This window comes from Sminthopsis crassicaudata, chromosome 1 (genome assembly GCF_048593235.1).
Source record: "Sminthopsis crassicaudata isolate SCR6 chromosome 1, ASM4859323v1, whole genome shotgun sequence".
Lineage (NCBI taxonomy): Eukaryota > Metazoa > Chordata > Mammalia > Dasyuromorphia > Dasyuridae > Sminthopsis > Sminthopsis crassicaudata.
In genome coordinates this window covers 516,545,941-516,565,752 of record NC_133617.1, presented here as the reverse complement: position 1 = coordinate 516,565,752, position 19,812 = coordinate 516,545,941, and the positions used below count along the sequence as shown (strand labels likewise).

General features: G+C 32.7%; 1 protein-coding gene across 2 annotated transcripts in view; it reads right to left on the bottom strand.

Moving 5' to 3' along the window:
* Positions 1-19,812, bottom strand: part of ERCC6L2 (ERCC excision repair 6 like 2) — a 135,630-nt gene that overhangs the window by 59,830 nt on the left and 55,988 nt on the right. For both annotated transcript variants that reach the window (XM_074281686.1, XM_074281687.1), the window contains exons 12-15: positions 19,066-19,161; positions 13,532-13,631; positions 3,577-3,729; positions 107-187 (exon numbers count right to left, since the gene is read on the bottom strand). In XM_074281686.1, the coding sequence (XP_074137787.1) occupies positions 107-187; positions 3,577-3,729; positions 13,532-13,631; positions 19,066-19,161 (430 nt within the window). The remainder of the gene's footprint in view (positions 1-106; positions 188-3,576; positions 3,730-13,531; positions 13,632-19,065; positions 19,162-19,812) is intronic.

The window sequence follows — 19,812 nt, the reverse complement described above, 5'->3', positions numbered from 1 at the left end:
CAATATGAAAGATTTTCCTTGGCATGCATAAACATAAAGGAGAAAAGAAAAATCTCCAGCCATATACATTTATGTATTCTGGGGCAAAATTCCAAAGAATACTCACCATTTCTAATTTGTGTGCTGGAGGTCCTTCTTTCAACCATGTAGTGGCTGTCATGACCCCTGCTTCCACTTGGCCTTCCCTCTACAACAGCAACAAAAGAGAATGCAAATCACTTAGCGAAAGCTATGCAAACTATGCAATAAAAACAACTAGATCAACAAGAGAACTGGTTTGCTAATTCTCAGACTTAACACAGAGAAACTCAGTAAGTCTGTCTTTTCTTTTAAGATTCTTCTTCAGTTTGCAAATTATATTGCAAACATATAGTAATTTTAGATAATTTTAGTGTGTAACTTTTATTTTTTTTAGGCTTAGTAAAATAGCCATATTATGCATCTAATATTAACAGTGTTATGGAAACATATTAATGTAGAACCATGTACAATGAACAGTTATACATAATTTAGAAGATAAAATAATGTAATCCTTATGTATAAAAACAATTACTATCCTTACAAGAATCTTAAATAATTTTAAGCAACACTTGAACAGAAGTCTTGGGAAATTGATCAGTTAACCTACAATTCTAATTATCACTAAAAGGTCCACAGAGCAAGTGGGCCACATTAAGTTAAGCAGTTGGGAACCTTGTGGAATAGGCAGGAGGCAGCATGTGCCAGGAAATTTGAACCACTGTCACTACCTCCTTTCAGACTCTAATAGAGAAAGCTTAAGACCCTGACCCCAAAAGCCTTGGGAATAAGCAAGGCTTCCAATTCATTGCCCCACAACCATTATCCTTTCAATCTAATAACTTTTCTGGTACTACAACCATATCTGTTGAAGACCCAGAAAAGAAAATTCTTATCACTAGATTCTGTCACTCTCAGATGATTTTAAATCAATTGATATGATTTTTATCAATAGCAATGACATCCAAAAAAAAAGTGTTTCCATCTGCTTTGTCACTGCATGACTATAGGAATTTTCCATCTGACTTACAGGTAAAATCTTCTATATGAAGGTGATCAATAATATCAAACATAGCAGATGGGTAGAGAAGAATGAGGACTGAGAGAAAAATATCACATTCAGCAATTACTAGATCAGTGATAATTATGGAGAGTGGTGCCAGTTGAATTATGAGGATGGGAAGTAAACTGCAAAGAACTGAGAAGTGCATAGGAGTATAGGAGTGGCTACCTTTGAATCTCTAGATGAAGACAATTTTTCAGAAAAAAACAATTATTTGCCATCTAGGTACCTAGTATATTAAATCTATCTCCTTTCCCTTTTTTAGAGGAGTGGAAGTAGAGACAGTAAATGCATAAAGCTTTTTCAAGGAATTTGAAAGGAAAAGCAAAAAGTGATGTAGTATAATTCCGAGGGGTTGATTTTTTTTTAAATTTAGAGAATAGGAGAAATTTGATTATTTGAAGGCCATAGGGAAAGAATCAATAAATAAGGAAAAGTTGAAGATTTGAGAGACTTTGGGAGATGATTATTGACGATACAATCTGCTAGACAATGTTAGGGGGACAGGGTCAAGTATATATACAGAAGGGCTAACCACTATGTCAGGGGGAAAGAAGGGGAGAGGATAGGAAATAATGTCATAAGAGTTTTGAGATGAAAAGAAGAAGATGATTGTAATTTTTCAATAAAGTATGAAGCAAGGACTTCATTTGCAAGAAGTGGGGACAGGGAAGTGTCAGAGATCTCAAACAAAAGCTTGTAATAGCTTCTGTAGAGAATGAATCAATAAATCAATTTGAGAGAATCTTGGATAACATGACTTTATAATTCATGCATTATAAATTCTGGCTTCTATTAGCTTCATTTAGTAATTTGAGAGCAAAAGTGGAGAAGGTAGATGGTGGGAGTAACCTAGGGCTAAAGTTTGAGAAGAGGTTAAATAGTGATCATACAAAGGGGCAAGTGATTCAAGAAAGCTGAGACTAGAGAGAAAGCAGTTAGAGCAGGGGTAATGGCTTTAAGAATCTAGTGAAAGTTGAAGGGATTGGCAGATTCAGAGAGGATGATGAATAAGTTTGGGAAGAATGAGGCATAGGCAGGGGTAGAATGATAAAAGTTTATAGTCTAATAGGGGAATGTCAGATTTTCTAATAAGGGGAGTAGAAAATATGCAAGTAATGGTAAAGAACTAATGTGTAATCATCCCTATGTATGTTTTTTATAAACTGAAAGAATAGGTTATAGAAGCAGAAGAATTGAGAAATTAGGGACATTGAGACAATATCTGAGTAAATAATGAATTACCCTGATATATAAGCAGAAGAGGCAGATGATGAGCCAAGTGATGTGAAAAAAGAGAGAATGACTTGTGGGTCCATATAATATATATACTTTAATTTGGGTATAAAATTTTTGTTGATTAGACCTCCTAGGAGCAAAGGCTGCTGAGAAGCAGAAAAACAATAAACGTATAAGATATTAAAAGAAGCTTAATAAATAATTTAAAATTATTAAATAATTATTAAAGCAAGCAAAATAATTTTAAAAATTTTGGCAGCTTTCAACATTCACTCTGGTCCTACATATTTTCTATATCATTTAAGGTGCATATCCCATTTCTCCAATTAGACTAAATGTTTGATGATTCCAAAAACTTTTAAATTTGTAGTACCCAGTACAGTGCTCAAAAAGAAATATTTTTACTACTGATGATGATAAATTGCATAAAAGATTTGATACTCTCTATTTGTATGACTTTGGGTAAATCTATGTTTCTAGTCTTAGCTATTTCCTTTGTAAAGAAGGAGTATTACTTCTGGATATTATTTAAGACTGTAACCAACTAACTATAAACATTCTATGAGTCCATGAAGTACTTTGCCCTTCCATTCAATATCTACTACAGAATACTTAAGTCTAAGAACTCAAATTTCTTGTGTAATGAAAAATTTTAAGACTTTTCTGGAAAGATACAAAAATGTTCCATTTAAAGAACAAGAAACATCTGTATGCTGAAGATGAACATAACTGGAAGAGTATGAAAACTGGTGTGGAATTTTTATTGGGAACAGCAAACAAAAATCTCCATGACACATGAGACAGCATCTCAGGGAGTATTTGGTAATTTTTAATCAAAACACATTTTATATTTTTGTTTATTTGTGGAGGACATTTTTTTCCCTGAAATTTCAGCAGCTGTTTCCAAAATAATACACCTCCCTTTGTCAGTGTATAAATGCCTTTGAGGGGGGAAAAGAGTCACATGTTCAGGCCTGTGTGTGTGGATGGGGGAAGGGGAATTTTATGAATGTGTATGAGAAAAGCTATTTAAAGGCACAAAGCACAGTTTTTCAAAAGTCTGATTGCAGTCCTCTAAAAATGTTAATTCTAAGAATCTTATAATATATTTTGCAAAAAAAAAAAAACCCTGCAATTACTTTAAAATCTAGAAAAGCATATTCATTTCTATTTCATAGTGCACAAAAGGAGGGAAATTAAATTATTGTTGAAAACTCACTGAAAATGCAAAAGCAAACAAACAAAATATTTCACACCTCCAAGATATCCCTTGTAAGACAGGACCCTTGAGATCTTAGTCTGAAGAGATTGTGGATCCCAAAAAGTTCTCCTTGATGTTCTTTTGATCCTTGAACTGCTTCAAAATATCGCTTGGCATTTTCACTCCCAACCACCACACAGTGCAGTTGCTAAAACAGAAAAAATACATGATATTTCAGAAGTGTTTGATCCAACAACATGTCAGAATTTCCTGGCATTATCAGTATATACACAGTTTTAGGTGGAGTAGACAGAAACTCCTTAGGGAGGAAATTGTGTTTGAATTTCCCTGGAAGATGTTAGCATTGTGAGGAAATAATCATTACCATTGTGGGGAAATAAACATCTGATTAGTTTTTATGAAGACCAAATTTAAAAAAATAGCTTTATACTTTTTATCTCTTTCTACCCATTACTTGCAAGATTTCAAAAATTTTTCTCATTATTTTTTACATGAAAAGAATAAATTTCTACCAATCTTTATCCTGTTAAATAGTTCTAAGAAAATAGTACAATAGATACTACTAGAAATTGACAAAATTAGTATATTTATCATTAGATTATAATTTTGAATTTATGATATGATGACTATAGTAGGAAATAATATTGATCACAATAGTACTGGGAACTAAAAGTAATGCCCAATTTCTCTCTTGGAAACAAAGCATATTTGAAATATGGGTAGTTTTTTAATATCAATATTATTATTTAGTTATTTCTTTTAGTTGTTTTAGACTCTTTGTAATCCCTTTTACGGCTTTCTTGACAGAGACTGGAGTCATTTGCTAGTTCCTTCTCCAGCTCATTTCACAGATGAAGAAATTGAGGCAAACAGGGTTAAATTACTTCCTCAGAGGTACAAAGCAAGTGTCTGAGGCCAGATTTGAATTCAAGAAAAATGAACCTTCCTGATTCCAGGCCCAGTGCTCCATCTACTGCAAATTAATTGCCCCTAACTTCAATACAATTTCATAGAAATACATATTATTCTTCATATGAAAGAGGTCAAATTTGTTGAGCATCTATAATATGCTGATGTTAGGTTCTTACTAAGTGCTAATGAGACAATGAGATATTAAGTTCTTACTAAGTGCTAAGTTGGTACTTAACAATTCTCTAGTTCTGGCCTTTAAAGGGAGTTTTACCCCTTTGAACTTCTGGGGAGGAGCTTAATGTTTAAAAGGAGCAAGTTCATGGTAGAAGTAATCTTCCCACAAGCCCTTGTGTTATCCCACGCCCATTCTCTGGGACGATAAAAGAGGGCGGCATTCTAGAGGAGGAGGAGTCTACTCTAGGTCAGAGTTGACATATAGGCATCCACAACATGGGGCAAGGACTTTTGCTTATCCTGACAAGGACTTATTCTGAGCCCTTCAGAGAAGCTAGACTAGACCTTTGCATTTTGGCGCCCGAACAGAGACAGACACGATCCTGATTCCAGTGGAAAAACCTCCTATTCAGATTCCAGTGGAAAAGACTTTCTGACTCAGAAATAACCGTGAGTAACAAGGAAACTTTGTTAAAGATTAAGTGAGTGTTCTAATAGACAAATAAGGAATTTACCTTGTTAAGGGCTAAACCAGCAATCTCTTATAGCTGAAATGGGGCAGATGTTAGCTAAAGACATTCCCTCGACCTCTGCTGACTCAGCCCCAGCCCCAGAGGCAGCTGCAGCCTCAGCTCCAGCCCCATTCAGGAGTGGTACTATAGAGAGTATAATCAAGATAATTGAGGAGCAGAGTTTACTTGTAACCTGGGTACATATCGCTAAATTCTTGGCTGCATTAAGACGCACATCCCCTTGGTTCTTAAAGGAAGAAAAAATAAATGTAGATAACTGGAAGCTAATGGGACTTGAAATGAAAGAATTTGGAGATCTAATGTCTCAACTCAATCTCTTGGCCAGATTCTTTTTCCTGTAGAGAGCCGCCAACTCTGACCTAGAGTAGATTCCTCCTCCTCCAGAGTGCCGCCCTCTTTTATCCTCCCAGAGAATGGGCGTGGGATAACACAAGGGCTTGTGGGAAGATTACTTCTACCAATGAACTTGCTCCTTTTAAACATTAAACTCCTTCCCAGAAGTTCAAAGGGGTAAAACTCCCTTTAGAGGCCGGAACTAGAGAATTGTTAAGTACCGACTTAGCACTTAGTAAGAACTAATATCTCATTATCTCATTAGCACTTAGTAAGAACCTACCATGCTGGCTGTTGTAGAAAGTCATAAGTCCAAAGAGGGTTTGGCATGATACCCAAAGTATCAAGTTACAAGAGTAAAGGAAAAAAACAAATAACAGGGATCAAGATCTCTACAATTATATAATACTTCCTTCTGTACCTGACTACTCTTGCTGAGAATTAACATTCCTGGCAATAAATTCTTGAGTTTCTCAGGAAGTTAAGTAGATAGAAAACAGGAGGAATGAAAAATAATACTTCTTGGTAATAGACATTGCAATCAATGTCATGGGACTAGAAGAATAAAGTGGAAAGGAGTGGGATACCAAAGATTAGGCATCTTGCATGTTTATCTACATTAAAAAAAGGAAGACTTTTAAAAAAGGAAGAAAAATAGAAAGAATAATAAGAGTAAACTCAAATAATTTGAGATTGGGCAGATCTGCTAGAAAAAGGGGTGAGCTAGAGAAGACCAAGTCAAACTAATATATGAATAATAAACCACAGAGACTAAAGGCTAACTTAAGCATAGCAGAAAACATGTATGTGCACTTCTGCCTATATAATGGAAGAAAACATAAACTTAACAATCCTAACTCTAAGTGTAGACAGATTAAATTTCCCTCCCCAAAATAAAGTAAAAGGAGAAAAGGATTTTTGAAAAACCTACTACATAAAAGAATCACATTTTTAAAAACACAGTATAAACATAATGAAAATGAGGTGGTAAAACAAATTTATTATGCTTTAGGCAACTCTAAAGAAGGCAAAAATTCAGATATTGCAAAAATAAAAACCAATGTTAAAACAGAAAACATAAACTATGTTATACTGAAAGCCATCATAGATAATAAAAATCAATAATAAATGCACCAAATTGCATAGTGAAAAAGATTTTACAAAAACAGCTAAATGAACTGCAAAATGATAATAATAGTTGAGACTTTAATGCTGTTCTCTTATAACTGGATAAGGACAAGAGAAAGCTAAAAATTTAAATTAATGCAATAAATCTTCAACATTTACATATTTAACTTTTGCAAAGTCAAGCACTTACATGATTTCATTAGTGACTTCCACTTTTACATTGGGAACCACATATATTTAAGGCTATGTGCAGTAGAGAAAGAAAAGACAGATATATTGTGCACAAGTTTGTGGACTTGGTATCCTTCATTGGTCTTCTTCAACTTATCAATGTAAAGACCTTCCCATACATTCATGATATATTTCATTGTTTGCCTTGAAAACTTGAATTTTGTGTTTTAATTATAATCTCAAACTCCAAGATTCCTAACAATCCCAGAAAGTTCATGAAGCAGATATCACTAATAAATAATTTCAAGTTGGTGCACCCTTTACAATCTGCAATGCCATGCACGAGCTGTGAAGGGCTAAACGTCAGAGGTGATGTCAAGATCTCACCAATCTAGGTATCTTCTGATAGCAATAACTAAAGTCCCAGGAACCTTCCCCTTGGTTTTCAGAAAGCAGCAAAGGTATAGAGGCACAGATAATGCCTTCTGAATCTAAAATGTGAATTTTATTTTATTTGCTCTAAAGTATTTATTGTATGATAGATTTCATGTGTTATAAAAAGTGAATATTTTCTGAAATCAATGTTTTTTTTTTAAGTTGAGATGTCAGCACAAAGGTCACAAAATTCTAAAGAATTACTAGAGATAAAAAATGTTTTGCATTTTATTTTGAATACTGCATTTTATGGATTATTTTATGATTAGTGTATTAGCAAAAGTACATTTATCAGAATTAACCTTTTATTATAAAAATATATTTTGAAAAATATATTTTTAGCAATCACTAGCAAAAGATTACAGTTTTTGGTGATCACAGTATTTCCTGTATTTCCTCTACAGTTAATATATCAATATTTGTATTTTTTACTTTCATGCAATTGAGTGCTTAATGTATATTTGAAAACATATTAAGAAAGTAGAAAAAAAGATTAAGGAATTCATAAGTTTTAAAAGACTAGGAAATAAATTAGCAATGCTAAAACAAGCATAAAATAAATCTTGAAAAATAGGGGAGAAATAAAGAAATTTGAAAATAAAATAATAAAAATAAAGTAGAATAGACAAATAAAGTGAAAAACAATTTTTAAAAAAAGAAGCAAAACAAATTATTAGCATACCTAACAAACAGAAAAATGAACAAATTACCAAAATAAAAAAGTTAATGATAGAAATTTTATAATAAAAGAGAAAGTAATTAGAAATTATCATATAAAATTACATGCCAGTAAAACAGTGTATGTTAAAAAGGAAGTGAAAAATCTAACTTTAAAAAAAAATGAAAAAAACAAACTAACAAAATATGAAACAAATCTTAAAATAATCTAACTTCATAAAAAATAAATGTAGTGAACTACCAAATGAACTACCAAAAGCAGAAGAAATAAACCTCATTTATCAAATGTTTAAAGAACAATTAATACCTATGATTTAAAAAAAAAAAAATAACAAAGAAAAGCCATTCTATTAACCTTCTTTTATGAGGCAAAAATGTTATTGAAATCCAAACAAGAGACAAAACAAAGAAAGATAAAGGATAATTTTACTACAGATGCAAATATATTAAATGAATTTATCACTAGAGATTATAAGAAAATATTCATAGTAGAGATGCCAGGGTAATTTCAATTAAGAAATTAATTGGTAAAATTAGGCATATAAGCAAAAGAAAACAAAGCCATATGATTATTTCCAAAAAAAAGAAAATTACTTGAAAAAATACAGTACTTATTTATTAGAAACTCTAGGAAGCAAGGCAGGGCCCTTCTTTAATATAATTAAAAATAGATTTTTAATACCAAGTACTGTTCACAATGCAAAAACTCTAGAATGTTTTTCAATAATAACAATGATGTCCCTACATCCACTCTATAATTTGGTATAGACTTAGAAATGTTAGATTTGGCAATAATATACGATATAAAATTAACAAAGATAAAAAGATCTGCAAGAAAGAAACAAAATTTTCTACAGATGATATAATGGTATATGTCAAAAACCCCAAAGAATCAATGAAAAAACTGATTTTATTCAAAAAAGTAGTTAGGTGCACAGAAACACAAAATTTAACATTTCTACAAAATACTTACAAAAACAAGGAAAAAAACATAAAAAGATAAATTTCATTCAAAATAACTACAAAATACATAAAACATCTAAGAATTAATCTGTCAAGATCTATACAAAACATATAATACAACTACAAAACACTTTTTAAAAACAAAACAATAACAAAATTTATATAGAAGAATAAAATATATGGACTTATTAAGACATATAATAAAAAAGTAACTAAGAGGGCATAATATTACTAGACAAAAACTACTGGACAAATGGAAAATAATCTGGCAGAAATTAGGTCTGATTATCTAAATCAACATCTCAAACCATAAACTAAAATGAAATCCAAATAGGTACTTAACCTAAGATATAAATAGTACAAGAAAAGAAATGGCTTTCAAAACTAAGGACAGGTGAAAAGTTCATGACCAAAAAAGAGGCAAAGATATCAGCCGATGAAATGGACAGTTCTGATTAAATAAAATGGGGGGAGAGAGGGAAGATTTTGCACAAACAAAAATCATTTAGGTTAAAATTATAGCAGAAACAATTAAGTGGAGGGGAAAAAAAGTATTTGTAGCAAGTTTCTAGAATAATTATATTCCAGATTTATAAGGAAACGATTCATACAAAGAAAAATAAGAGCCACATCACAATAAATGGTCAAATAAGAAGAATAGACAGTTCCTGAGTTCCTGAAAAAAGAAATCCAAGTTAGACAATTGTTATGGGCCAGAACTCTGAACTTAAAACAGAGGATTCTTACCAGTTGCTAAGAGAGTGGAATTGATAGAGACAATGGTTGTTTAGCATAGTGCTAAACAATTCTCTAGTTTACATCAAACTAAAAAGTTTCTGTATAAACAATACTATTGCAAACAAGATTAGAAGGGAAGTAACAAATTGGGAAAACATGTTTACAATTAAAGGTTCTGATAAAGGCTTCATTTCCAAAATATATAGAGTACTGACCCTAATTTATAAGAAATCAAACCATTCTCCAATTGATAAATGGTCAAAGGATATGAACAGACAATTCTCAGATGAAGAAATTGAAACTATATCCACTCATATAAAAGTGTTCTAAATCACTACTGATCAGAGAAATGCAAATTAAGACAACTCTGAGATACCACTACATACCTGTCAGATTGGCTAAGATGACAGGAACAAATAATGATGAATGTTGGAGGGGATGTGGGAAAACTGGGACACTAATACATTGTTGGTGGAGTTGTGAAAGAATCCGGGCATTCTGGAGAGCAATTTGGAACTATGCCCAAAAAGTTATCAAACTGTGCATACCCTTTGATCCAGCAGTACTACTATTGGGCTTATATCCCAAAGAAATACTAAAGGGGGGAAAGGGACCTGTATGTGCCAAAATGTTTGTGGCAGCTCTTTTCATAGTGGCTAGAAACTGGAAGATGAATGGATGTCCATTAATTGGAGAATGGCTGGATAAATTATGGTATATGAAGGTTTATTGTTCTGTAAGAAATGACCAGCAGGATGAATTCAGAAAGGTTTGGAGAGACTTACATGAACTGAAGCGGAGTGAAATGAGCAGAACCAGAAGATCACTGTACACTTCAATGCTGTATGAATTTATATTCTGATGGAAGTGGATATCTTCAACATAAAGAAGAACCAACTCACTTCCAGTGGATCAATGATGGACAGAAACAACTACACCCAGAGAAGGAACACTGGGGATTGAATGTAAACTGTTAGCACGACTGTCTATCTACCCAGGTTACTTACACCTTCGGGAATCTAATACTTAACGTGCAACAAGAAAATTGGATTTACACACATTTATTGTATCTAGGTTATATTGTAACACATGTAAAATGTATGGGATTGCCTGTCATCTAGGGGAGGGAGTAGAGGGAGGGAGGGGAAAATTTGGAAAAATGAATATAATGGATAATGTTATTTAAAAAATTACTCATGCATATATACTGTCAAAAAATTATAATTATAAAATTAATTTAAAAAAAGGAAAAACAAAAAAAGTTTTCTAGTTCAGTACATGTATTTAGTACTTACTATAGTTCTACAAGATTCACACCTATGATAAAAGAGCATATAAGCTCAGACAAACTCAGCCAGAACCAGAACTAGGGAAGACAGAGACTGTGATAGTGGTGATCCTCCTGCCTCCCCCACAGAAACCAAGACAGAAGAACCTCAAGAAAGCTGGCAAAGGCAGAGAAGACAAAGGGCTGGAGGCAGGAGCTCAAGCTCTTGGAACCAAGAAGAGAGAGAGGCTTCTAAGAAAACTAACCAGGCCCCAGGAAAGGAGACAAGACTCTGAAAGAAATAATAAAGGATTTGGACTTTAATCCCTGGCTGCACTCATGGTGATTACTGAACTGAAACAAAGGCTGCTCCCAGAGACCCCAAGAAAACCCAACAGAAATAACAAGAGAACATTACATTTTGGAGAGAATACTACAGATAACCACATTAAAATGTTCAAATCACTAATAGAAACATGAAAATTTAAATAACTCTAAGGGAGTTACTACCTATCAGATTGGCAACAAAGTCAAAAAAGAAAAAGGTCCTATCATTGGTGGAAAGCAATTTAGAACTATGTGCAAAATATGACCAAATTGTACATCTAATACTACTATTAGGCCTATTCCCCAAAAAATTAAGGAGGGGAAAGGGACCCACATGTACAAAAATATTTATAGCAGATCTTTTTGTTTTGGCAAAGAGCTACAGAAATTAAGAAACTAAGCTGATGCCCATCAATTCGAAAATGACTGAACAAACTATGACATACTGCAGTAATAGAATACAATTAGTTCATAAGAAATAACAAATAGTTTCAAAGAAACCTGGGAAGATGTGTATGAAAAAGTGCAGAATAAAGTAAGCAAAACCAGCAGAATGATTTTCTAAATAACATCTTAAGGAATAACAATTTTGAAAAACTTAAGATATTCCAATTAATCAATGATTAACCATGACTTCAGAGGAATGATAATGAGCCATGCCACCCATTTCCTGATGAAGAGAAGATAGATTCAAGAAGCAGAATGAGACATATATTTTCAGAAATGGCCAATGTGAGAATATTTTGTTGACTTTGCCTATTTGTTAAAAGAATTCTGTTTTTCCTATTTATTTATTTTTTATTTTAGAGAAAATGGAATTAAAATTAAGATTTCTTGCCCCTTTATCAAAAAAAAAAAAGAAAAAAGAAAAAAGAAAGAAAAAAGGGATATTGAAGCTTAAAAAAACCCCAACAATATATGACAAAGAACAGAAAGGGAGACAACTGAAAAAATTTTTAAAAGTAAAATGTCAAAGTTATTATGTAAAATAAAAAGTAGCTGTATGTTACAATATTTTCAGTTTTTTATATATATCCTTTTACTATTCTACTTTGAACATAAAAATACATGCTTTATTTGGTGCTTAAGATCAGAATTTAACATTTTTAAAAGCTATCCCAAATGATCTTCAAAATTAAAATTATATATTATGATTATCATTTGATGCACACATTCTAATGGATACAGCACATAAAATATAACAGAAATATGTAATATATTAACAACTACTGTTATAGTAATAAATACATAAAATTAAAATTATATAATAATGGACCAGATCCTCCAATAATAAGTTAGCCTCAGATTAGAAAAAGCTGAGGAATTTCTTAGTGAAGAAAAGCAAAAACTGATGCCCTAAAGACACTCTCTGAGAAAAACTTGAAATGAAGCTCTTTTTAAAAAAAGAACAAAAGTTGAAGAGTCAAGAAATCTGGTGCTAGCTCTTTTTCAGATGTCAAAAAATTGGAAAATGAGGAGATTCTCATCAATTTGGAAATGGTTGAACAAATTGTTTATATATGATTCTGATGAAATACAACTGTGCGTTAAAATATGATGCATAGGAGATTTCATAAAAACCTGAGAAGTTTTATATGAGTTAATGCAAAGTGAAGTCAGCAGGCTTAGGAGAGAGCACACTATACACAGTAACAGCAATAATGTAAAGACAATGAACTATGAAAAGCTTAGTTACTAGGATCAACAGGAGGATCTGCAACAATTCCACAGGACTCATAAGCAAAAATTCTATCCATCTCCAGAGACAGAACTAATGAACTCTAAGTGCAGAATGAAGCACTTTTTAAAAATTTTTATTTTTCTTCTAACTCTTAACATTCTATAATTTTGTAAGAGGAGACTGGTCAGTAAGAGATCAGTCATAGAAGCATTTGTGATTGGTATGCCTACTTCAGAAATTGCTTGATGAAGTGGAATGTAGAGATCCTATCCTCCAATTCAGAGCATGCACAAGTAGTTCTAGTATCTTATGATTTTCCATTCTGAGAGATTTAATTAGCTTCTGAACTGGAATTATACATGCATATAAAAGGTTTCAATAATTTCAACATTTTTTTTCCTTTCCTAGTTTTAAAGGCTGCCTCTAAAACTTGGGGATTGAGTATGGGATATAGCTTAATCTGTTAATCTGTATCCATTTTGAAAGTAGTACATAGATTTGATTACAAACTTAATCAGTACTTTTATGTGTAAATTTTGCATTATGGCTAAAATAAGAATAAAAATCAGTTTCCTATTCCTATCTAAATATTCTCTGCTAAAAGACAGTTTCTTTTAAATTATTGGGCAAAAGAAAATTCAAACCTTACCTGCTTATATACTTGACGTAAATACATGATCTCTTCCACAGTTCCTAAGGATATCAGCCTAAATACTTTCACATCCCGGCATTGCCCGATCCTATATGCTCTATAAAAAAACAAAAATAAAAACAAATTAACTGAAAAAGTTTTGTAATGGGAGGTAATACATAGTTTTCTGTTCATCTAAAACCTCAAAATCTTGATTATTTTTACTATGTCATCACCATTTCTAAAAGTGTCCCTGCCCTTCCATGACTCAACAGGCCATCACTTAAAACAAAGAATGAAAAAAAAAAAAAAAAAACATTACAATGTTCTACATACACAGATCCCCAATTCTGCAAAGAATGAAAGAAAAGGTGTTTTTCCCCCCTATTCTCTTCTTGAAGCCCAAATTTGGTCATTACAATTAATAAGTGATTTTTTTAAAAGTATATGCATTTAGGAGGAGGTTTTCTTTTTTTTTTCTCCAAAGTAGTTTATTTTCTTCAGTTACATGTAAAACATTTTTATAAACATTTGTTTTTAAAATTTTGAGTTCCAGATTCACTTCCTCCCTTCATTGAGAGGACACATATGCAAAACATTTCCCTAATAGTCAAATTGTGAAAGAAAACATAGATCCCCTCATCTTCCGCCCCCCTGAAAAAAACAAACAAAAAAACCTCAAAAAAGTAACATTTTTTTAAAAATCTGTATTCAGACACAATCAGTTCTTTCTCTGGGAATGGATAGCATTTTTCACCAGAAGTCCTTCAGAGTATTCTTAGATCTCTGTATTGCCGAGAATAGCAAAGCCATTCAGAGCTGATCATCCCACAACATTGCTTTTACTTTGTACACAGTACATTTCACTTTGCATAAACTCCTGAAGGACTTTCCAGGTTTTTCTGAGAGCATTCCGCTCATTATTTCTCATAGAACAATTGTATTCCATCATAATCACATACTACAATTTATTCAGTTATTCCCCAATTGATGCAATGATTCCCTCAATTTGCAATTCTTTGACCTAAGAAAAGAGCTGCTATAAATATTTTTGTACACTTAGGGCCTTTTCCCTTTTTAAAGAAATTTCTTTTGAATGCATGGCTAGTAGGGATATTAAGGGATGGTTGAATTAGTTCACAATTCTAACAATGCATTAATGTCTCATTTTTCCCACATTTCTTTCAACATTTGTCATTTTCCTTTTCTGGCCCATTAGTCAATCTAATAGGTATGAGGTAGTACCTCACAATTGTCTTAATTTCTATGTCTCCAATCAATAGTGAGTTGAGGATCTTTTTAAATATGGCTATAAATAGCTTCATTAGTTCATCTGAAAACTGTTCATATTTTTTGATGATTTTTCAATTGGGGAATGGCTCTTATTTTTATAAATTTGACTCAGTTCCCTATACATGTGAGAAATAAGGCCTTCATCAGAGAAACTTGCTGCAAAATTCATTTCACAATTACTAACTTTATTTCCTGGCTTATTCTATAATTTCTCTCTTTTTATTCTGACTCTCCTCAAAAGTGTTTTGCTTCTGACCCTCCCCTCCCTCAATATGCCCTCTATTCTATCATCCTAACCTCTCCTCATAACCTCTTTCTCTCCAACTTTCCTGAAGGGCAAGATAGATTTCTATACCCATATTGAGTATGTTATTGCCTCTTTAAGCCAATTCTGATAACAATAATGTTCACATACTCCCCCCGTCCTCCCCACTATCCCTCTATTATAAACACTTCTTTTTGGCAAATAATTTATGCTATTCCACCTCTCCCTTTCTTTTCTCCTAGTACATCCTTCTCTCATCTCTTGATTTATTTTTTGAAATCATCCCTTCATATTCAACTCACACCTGTGCCCTTTAACTAGTTTATACTCCTAACTACTCTAACAGTGAGAAAATTGCTATGAGTATTTTATCATAATAAAATGTAAACAGATTAACCACCTTAAGTTCCTTATTATTTTCCTTTCCAGGTTATCTCCTTATGCTTCTCTTAAGCTCTATTTTTGAAAGTCAAATATTCTATTCAGCTCTATCTGGTATTTTCATCATGAATGTTTGAAAGTCCTCTATTTCACTGAATGTCTACCTTTTCCCCTGAAGGATTATGCTCAATTTAGCTGAGTGGGTGAGTTTTGGTTGTAATCCTAAGACTATTGCTCTCTGGAAAATCATATTCCAAGTAACCAATTCTTTAATGTAGAAGCTACTAAATATTGTGCTAACAAGATTTATTTGGCAACAATATTCCTGAGAGAATTATATGAACTTTCCGCACAAATAAAGTCAGATCCAATCAATTGGAAAAATACCAAGTGATCATGAGTAGGCCAAACGAATATAATAAAAATGGCAATGCTACCTAAATTAATTTACTTATTTAGTGCCATACCAATCAAATTCCCAAGAAATTATTTTACAGATCTAGAAAAAATAATAACAAAGTTCATCTGGAAGAACAAAAGGTTAAAAATTTCAACAGAATTAATGAATAAAAAATGCAAATGAAGGCAGCCTAGCTGTGCCAGACCTAAAACTATATTTACAAAGCAGCAATTACCAAAACCATTTGGTACTGGCTAAGAAATAGAGTAGTAGATCAGTGGAATAGGTTAGGTTCATAGGACAAAATAGTTAATGACTATAGTAATCTAGTGTTTGACAAATCCAAAGACCTCAGCTTTGGGGACAAAAATTCACAATCTGACAAAAACTGCTGGGAAAATTGGAAATATTAGTATGGCAGAAACTAGGCACTGACTCACACCTAACATCCTATACCAAGATAAGGTTGAAATGGGTTCATGATTTAAACATAAAGAGTTATATTATAAGCAAATTAAAAGAACAAAGGATAGTTTATCTCTCAGATGTGTGGAGAAGGAAGGAATTTGTGGTCAAAGAACTGGAGTTCATTATTGAACACAAAATATTTTGATTATATTAAGTTAAAAAGTTTTTGTACAAACAAAAGTAATGCAGATAAGATTAGAAGGAAAGCAATAAACTGAGAAAATATTTTTACATTCAAAGGTTCTGATAAAGGCCTTATTTTTAAAATATATAGAGAATTGACTCAAATCTATAAGAATTAAAGCCACTGTCCAATTGATAACCGGTCAAAGGATATGAACAGACAATTTTCAGGTGAAGAAATTGAAATCATTTCTAATCATATGAAAAAGATGTTTTAAATCACTATCGATCAGAGAAATGCAAATTAAGACAACTGTGAGGTACCATTACATATCCCTCAGTTTGGCTAAGATGAAAGGAGAAGATAATGGTGAATGTTGGAGGGGATACGAGAAAACTGTGACACCGATATATTTTGGTGGAGTTGTGAATTGATCTGGACATTTTCGAGAGCAATTTTGAATTCGATAGCTCAAAGGGCTATCAAACTGTGCATACCATTTGATCCAGCAGTGTTCTATTAGACTTATATCCCTAAAAGAGGGAAAGGGACCCACATGTACAAAAATGTTTGTGGCAGCCCTTTTTGTGGTGGCAAGAAACTGGAAACTGAGTGGATGTCCACCAGTTGAAAAATGGCTGAATAATTTATAATATATGCATGTTATGGAATATTATTATTCTGTAAGAAATGATCAGCAGGATAATTTCAAAGAGGCCTGGAGTGACTTGCATGAACTGATGCTAAGTAAAATAAGCAGAATCAGGAGATCATTGTATATGGTAACAACAAGATTATATGATGATCAATTCTGACAGATGTGGCTCTTTTCAACAACGAGATGATTCAGACCAATTCCAATGATCTTGTGATGAAGAGAGCCATATTCCTCTTTAGAGAGGACTGTGGGAACAGTGTGGATGACACATAGCATTTTCACTCGTTTTTTGTTTATTTACATTTTATTTTCTTTCTCATTTTTTCCCCTTTTTGATTTGATTTTTCTTGTGCAGTGAGATAATTGCATAATTAGATTTAATATACATTTTAACCATGTTTAACATATATTGGATTACTTGTCATCTAGGGGAGGGAATAAGGAGAAGAGAGGGGAAATTGGAACACAAGGTGTTACAAGGATTAGTGTTGAAAAATTATCCATGCATAGGTCTTGAAATTAAAAAGCTTTAAAGAAAAAAACCAATATTCCTAGTTTTCATCTTGTGATCTCTTTCTGAGGGTAATTGGTAGACTCAATTTCTATTATCCCCTCTGATTCTAGAATATCAGAACAGTTTCCTTGATAATTTCTTGAACATGATGCCTAGGCTTTTTTTTTTTTTTTCTTTTTTCTTTTTCTTTTTCTTTTTGGATCATGGCTTTCAGGTAGATCATTAATTTTTAAATTATCTCTCCTGAATTTGCTTTCCACAAGAGATGTTTTTCCAATGAGATAGTTTTTTTTTAATTTTTTCATTCTTTTGGTTTTGTTTTATTGTTTCTTGATTTCTTATAAAGTCATTAGAATCTATTTGCTCAATTCTAGTTTTCAAGGAATTATTTTCCTCAGTAAGTTTTTAGTCTTCCCATTTGGTCAATTTTGTTTTTTGTAAGGCAGTTTTCTCCTCATCAGCTTTTTGTACCTCTTTTTGCATCATTATCATTTTTCTTCCACATTTCCCTCTATTTTACTTGATTTTCAAAATCCCTTTTAAGTTCTTCCATGGCCTGTGATAATTTCTTATTTTTCTTGGAGTCTTTGGATAAAGAAATGTTGACTTTATTATCATCTTCTAAATGTGTACTTTGAGCTTCCTTCTCATCAGAGTAATTTCCAAACTTCAGGGTTTTGTGTAGCTATTTTCAGAGATCCTTCTAGGGACCTGATGTGAGCCAATTCTGCTACCCAGATCTGAGTATGGGCAAAGCAACCAAATCTTGCCACAGTGACAGCAAAGAAGCTCCTGCAATCTCCCTCTGACCAGATGTTCAGCTCTCTTACTTCTATGCTGAGATCTCTAGAAACGACAGCTATTGCTGCTACTCTCACTTCCACAGTCACTGCTGCAGCCACTGCTGTTGATTCAGTGGTTTCTAAAGCCTGTTCCTAGTTTGCTGAGGTTCACCTCACACACTAACGTTCCTGGTCCCTTTCAAGTCATCCTTGGTGTCTGTGGGGCTGAGACATCTAGAGATCCCAGCTACTGCCACAATTCAGTGGCCTCACAGACTGTTCCTGATTTCCTGGGGCCCAGGCTGTGCTGGCACTGCATACATTGCCCTCCAGACATCCCTTAATGCAAGAGACTCCCTCCTGCTGACCCTCCAGGCTGCCTTCAGCTAGAAAATTGTTCTACTCTGAGTTCTGATGTTTTAAAATTTGAAGGAATTCTGGGGAGAACTCAGGTACTTCCCTGCCTTCATGGCTTGGTTCTACCTCAGACCTAAATATTTTTAAACAAGATTTCCTTCTCTGCCTTTTCATCCCTTAACTCAATCAATCATAACTATATTTTGAATTAATATGAACGTCTAAATTTCATGATCAAATACTATTTTTAAGAAATCTACATGAGAAGCAATATTTATATATCACTTCAAATAATAGCAAGAACATATACCTGTCAATGGCTTGAAGATCATTGGCTGGATTCCAAGTAGGATCAAAGATTACAACAACATTAGCACCAATAAAATTGAGGCCAAGTCCACCAGCCCTTGGAGAAAAAAAATAGATAAGATGATATTAGAAAGTTCTTTAAGAATGTCACTTCCTTAAAAAAAAAAAAAAAAAAAAAAAAAAAAAAAAAAAAAGATAATACTTAAATACAACTCATTAACTTTTCAGCTCAAGGATTAACTCTCCTAGGCTTCTACTTTCAAAAAACTGAATGTTATACTATTACAAAATAAGAACCAATAGAATTTTTTTCACACTAATCAAAATGTGATAAGAAAGAAATTTATCATTCCTAGAATTACTTTTTCCCACTCACATAGTATGTTCCCTAAAATACTAGTATCCAAATTGAGTGATTATCTTCCCTGTTGTCTTTTAGACCTGTAAGTACTATTTTTCAAAAGCAAAGCCCATTTTAAGCCCAATCAATAAAAGTGCTTTTTAAGAGCATAAAGAAATATTCAACACCGTTTGAATCTTTCAAAAAGATTAAATTTTCAGTTGTAAATAATTTTAAAATGTAAAACTAAGATCCAGAACAAGTATTATAAGTAAGGAGTAAGTGATTACTTTTAGCTTGTAGCTAGAGAAGGAAGAAAATCAAGAGTATATGATAAATGGTTTTAGGAACTCCAAACTCCCATAGGCAAACTACAAACACATTCTATATTGGTCAAAATAGCATACC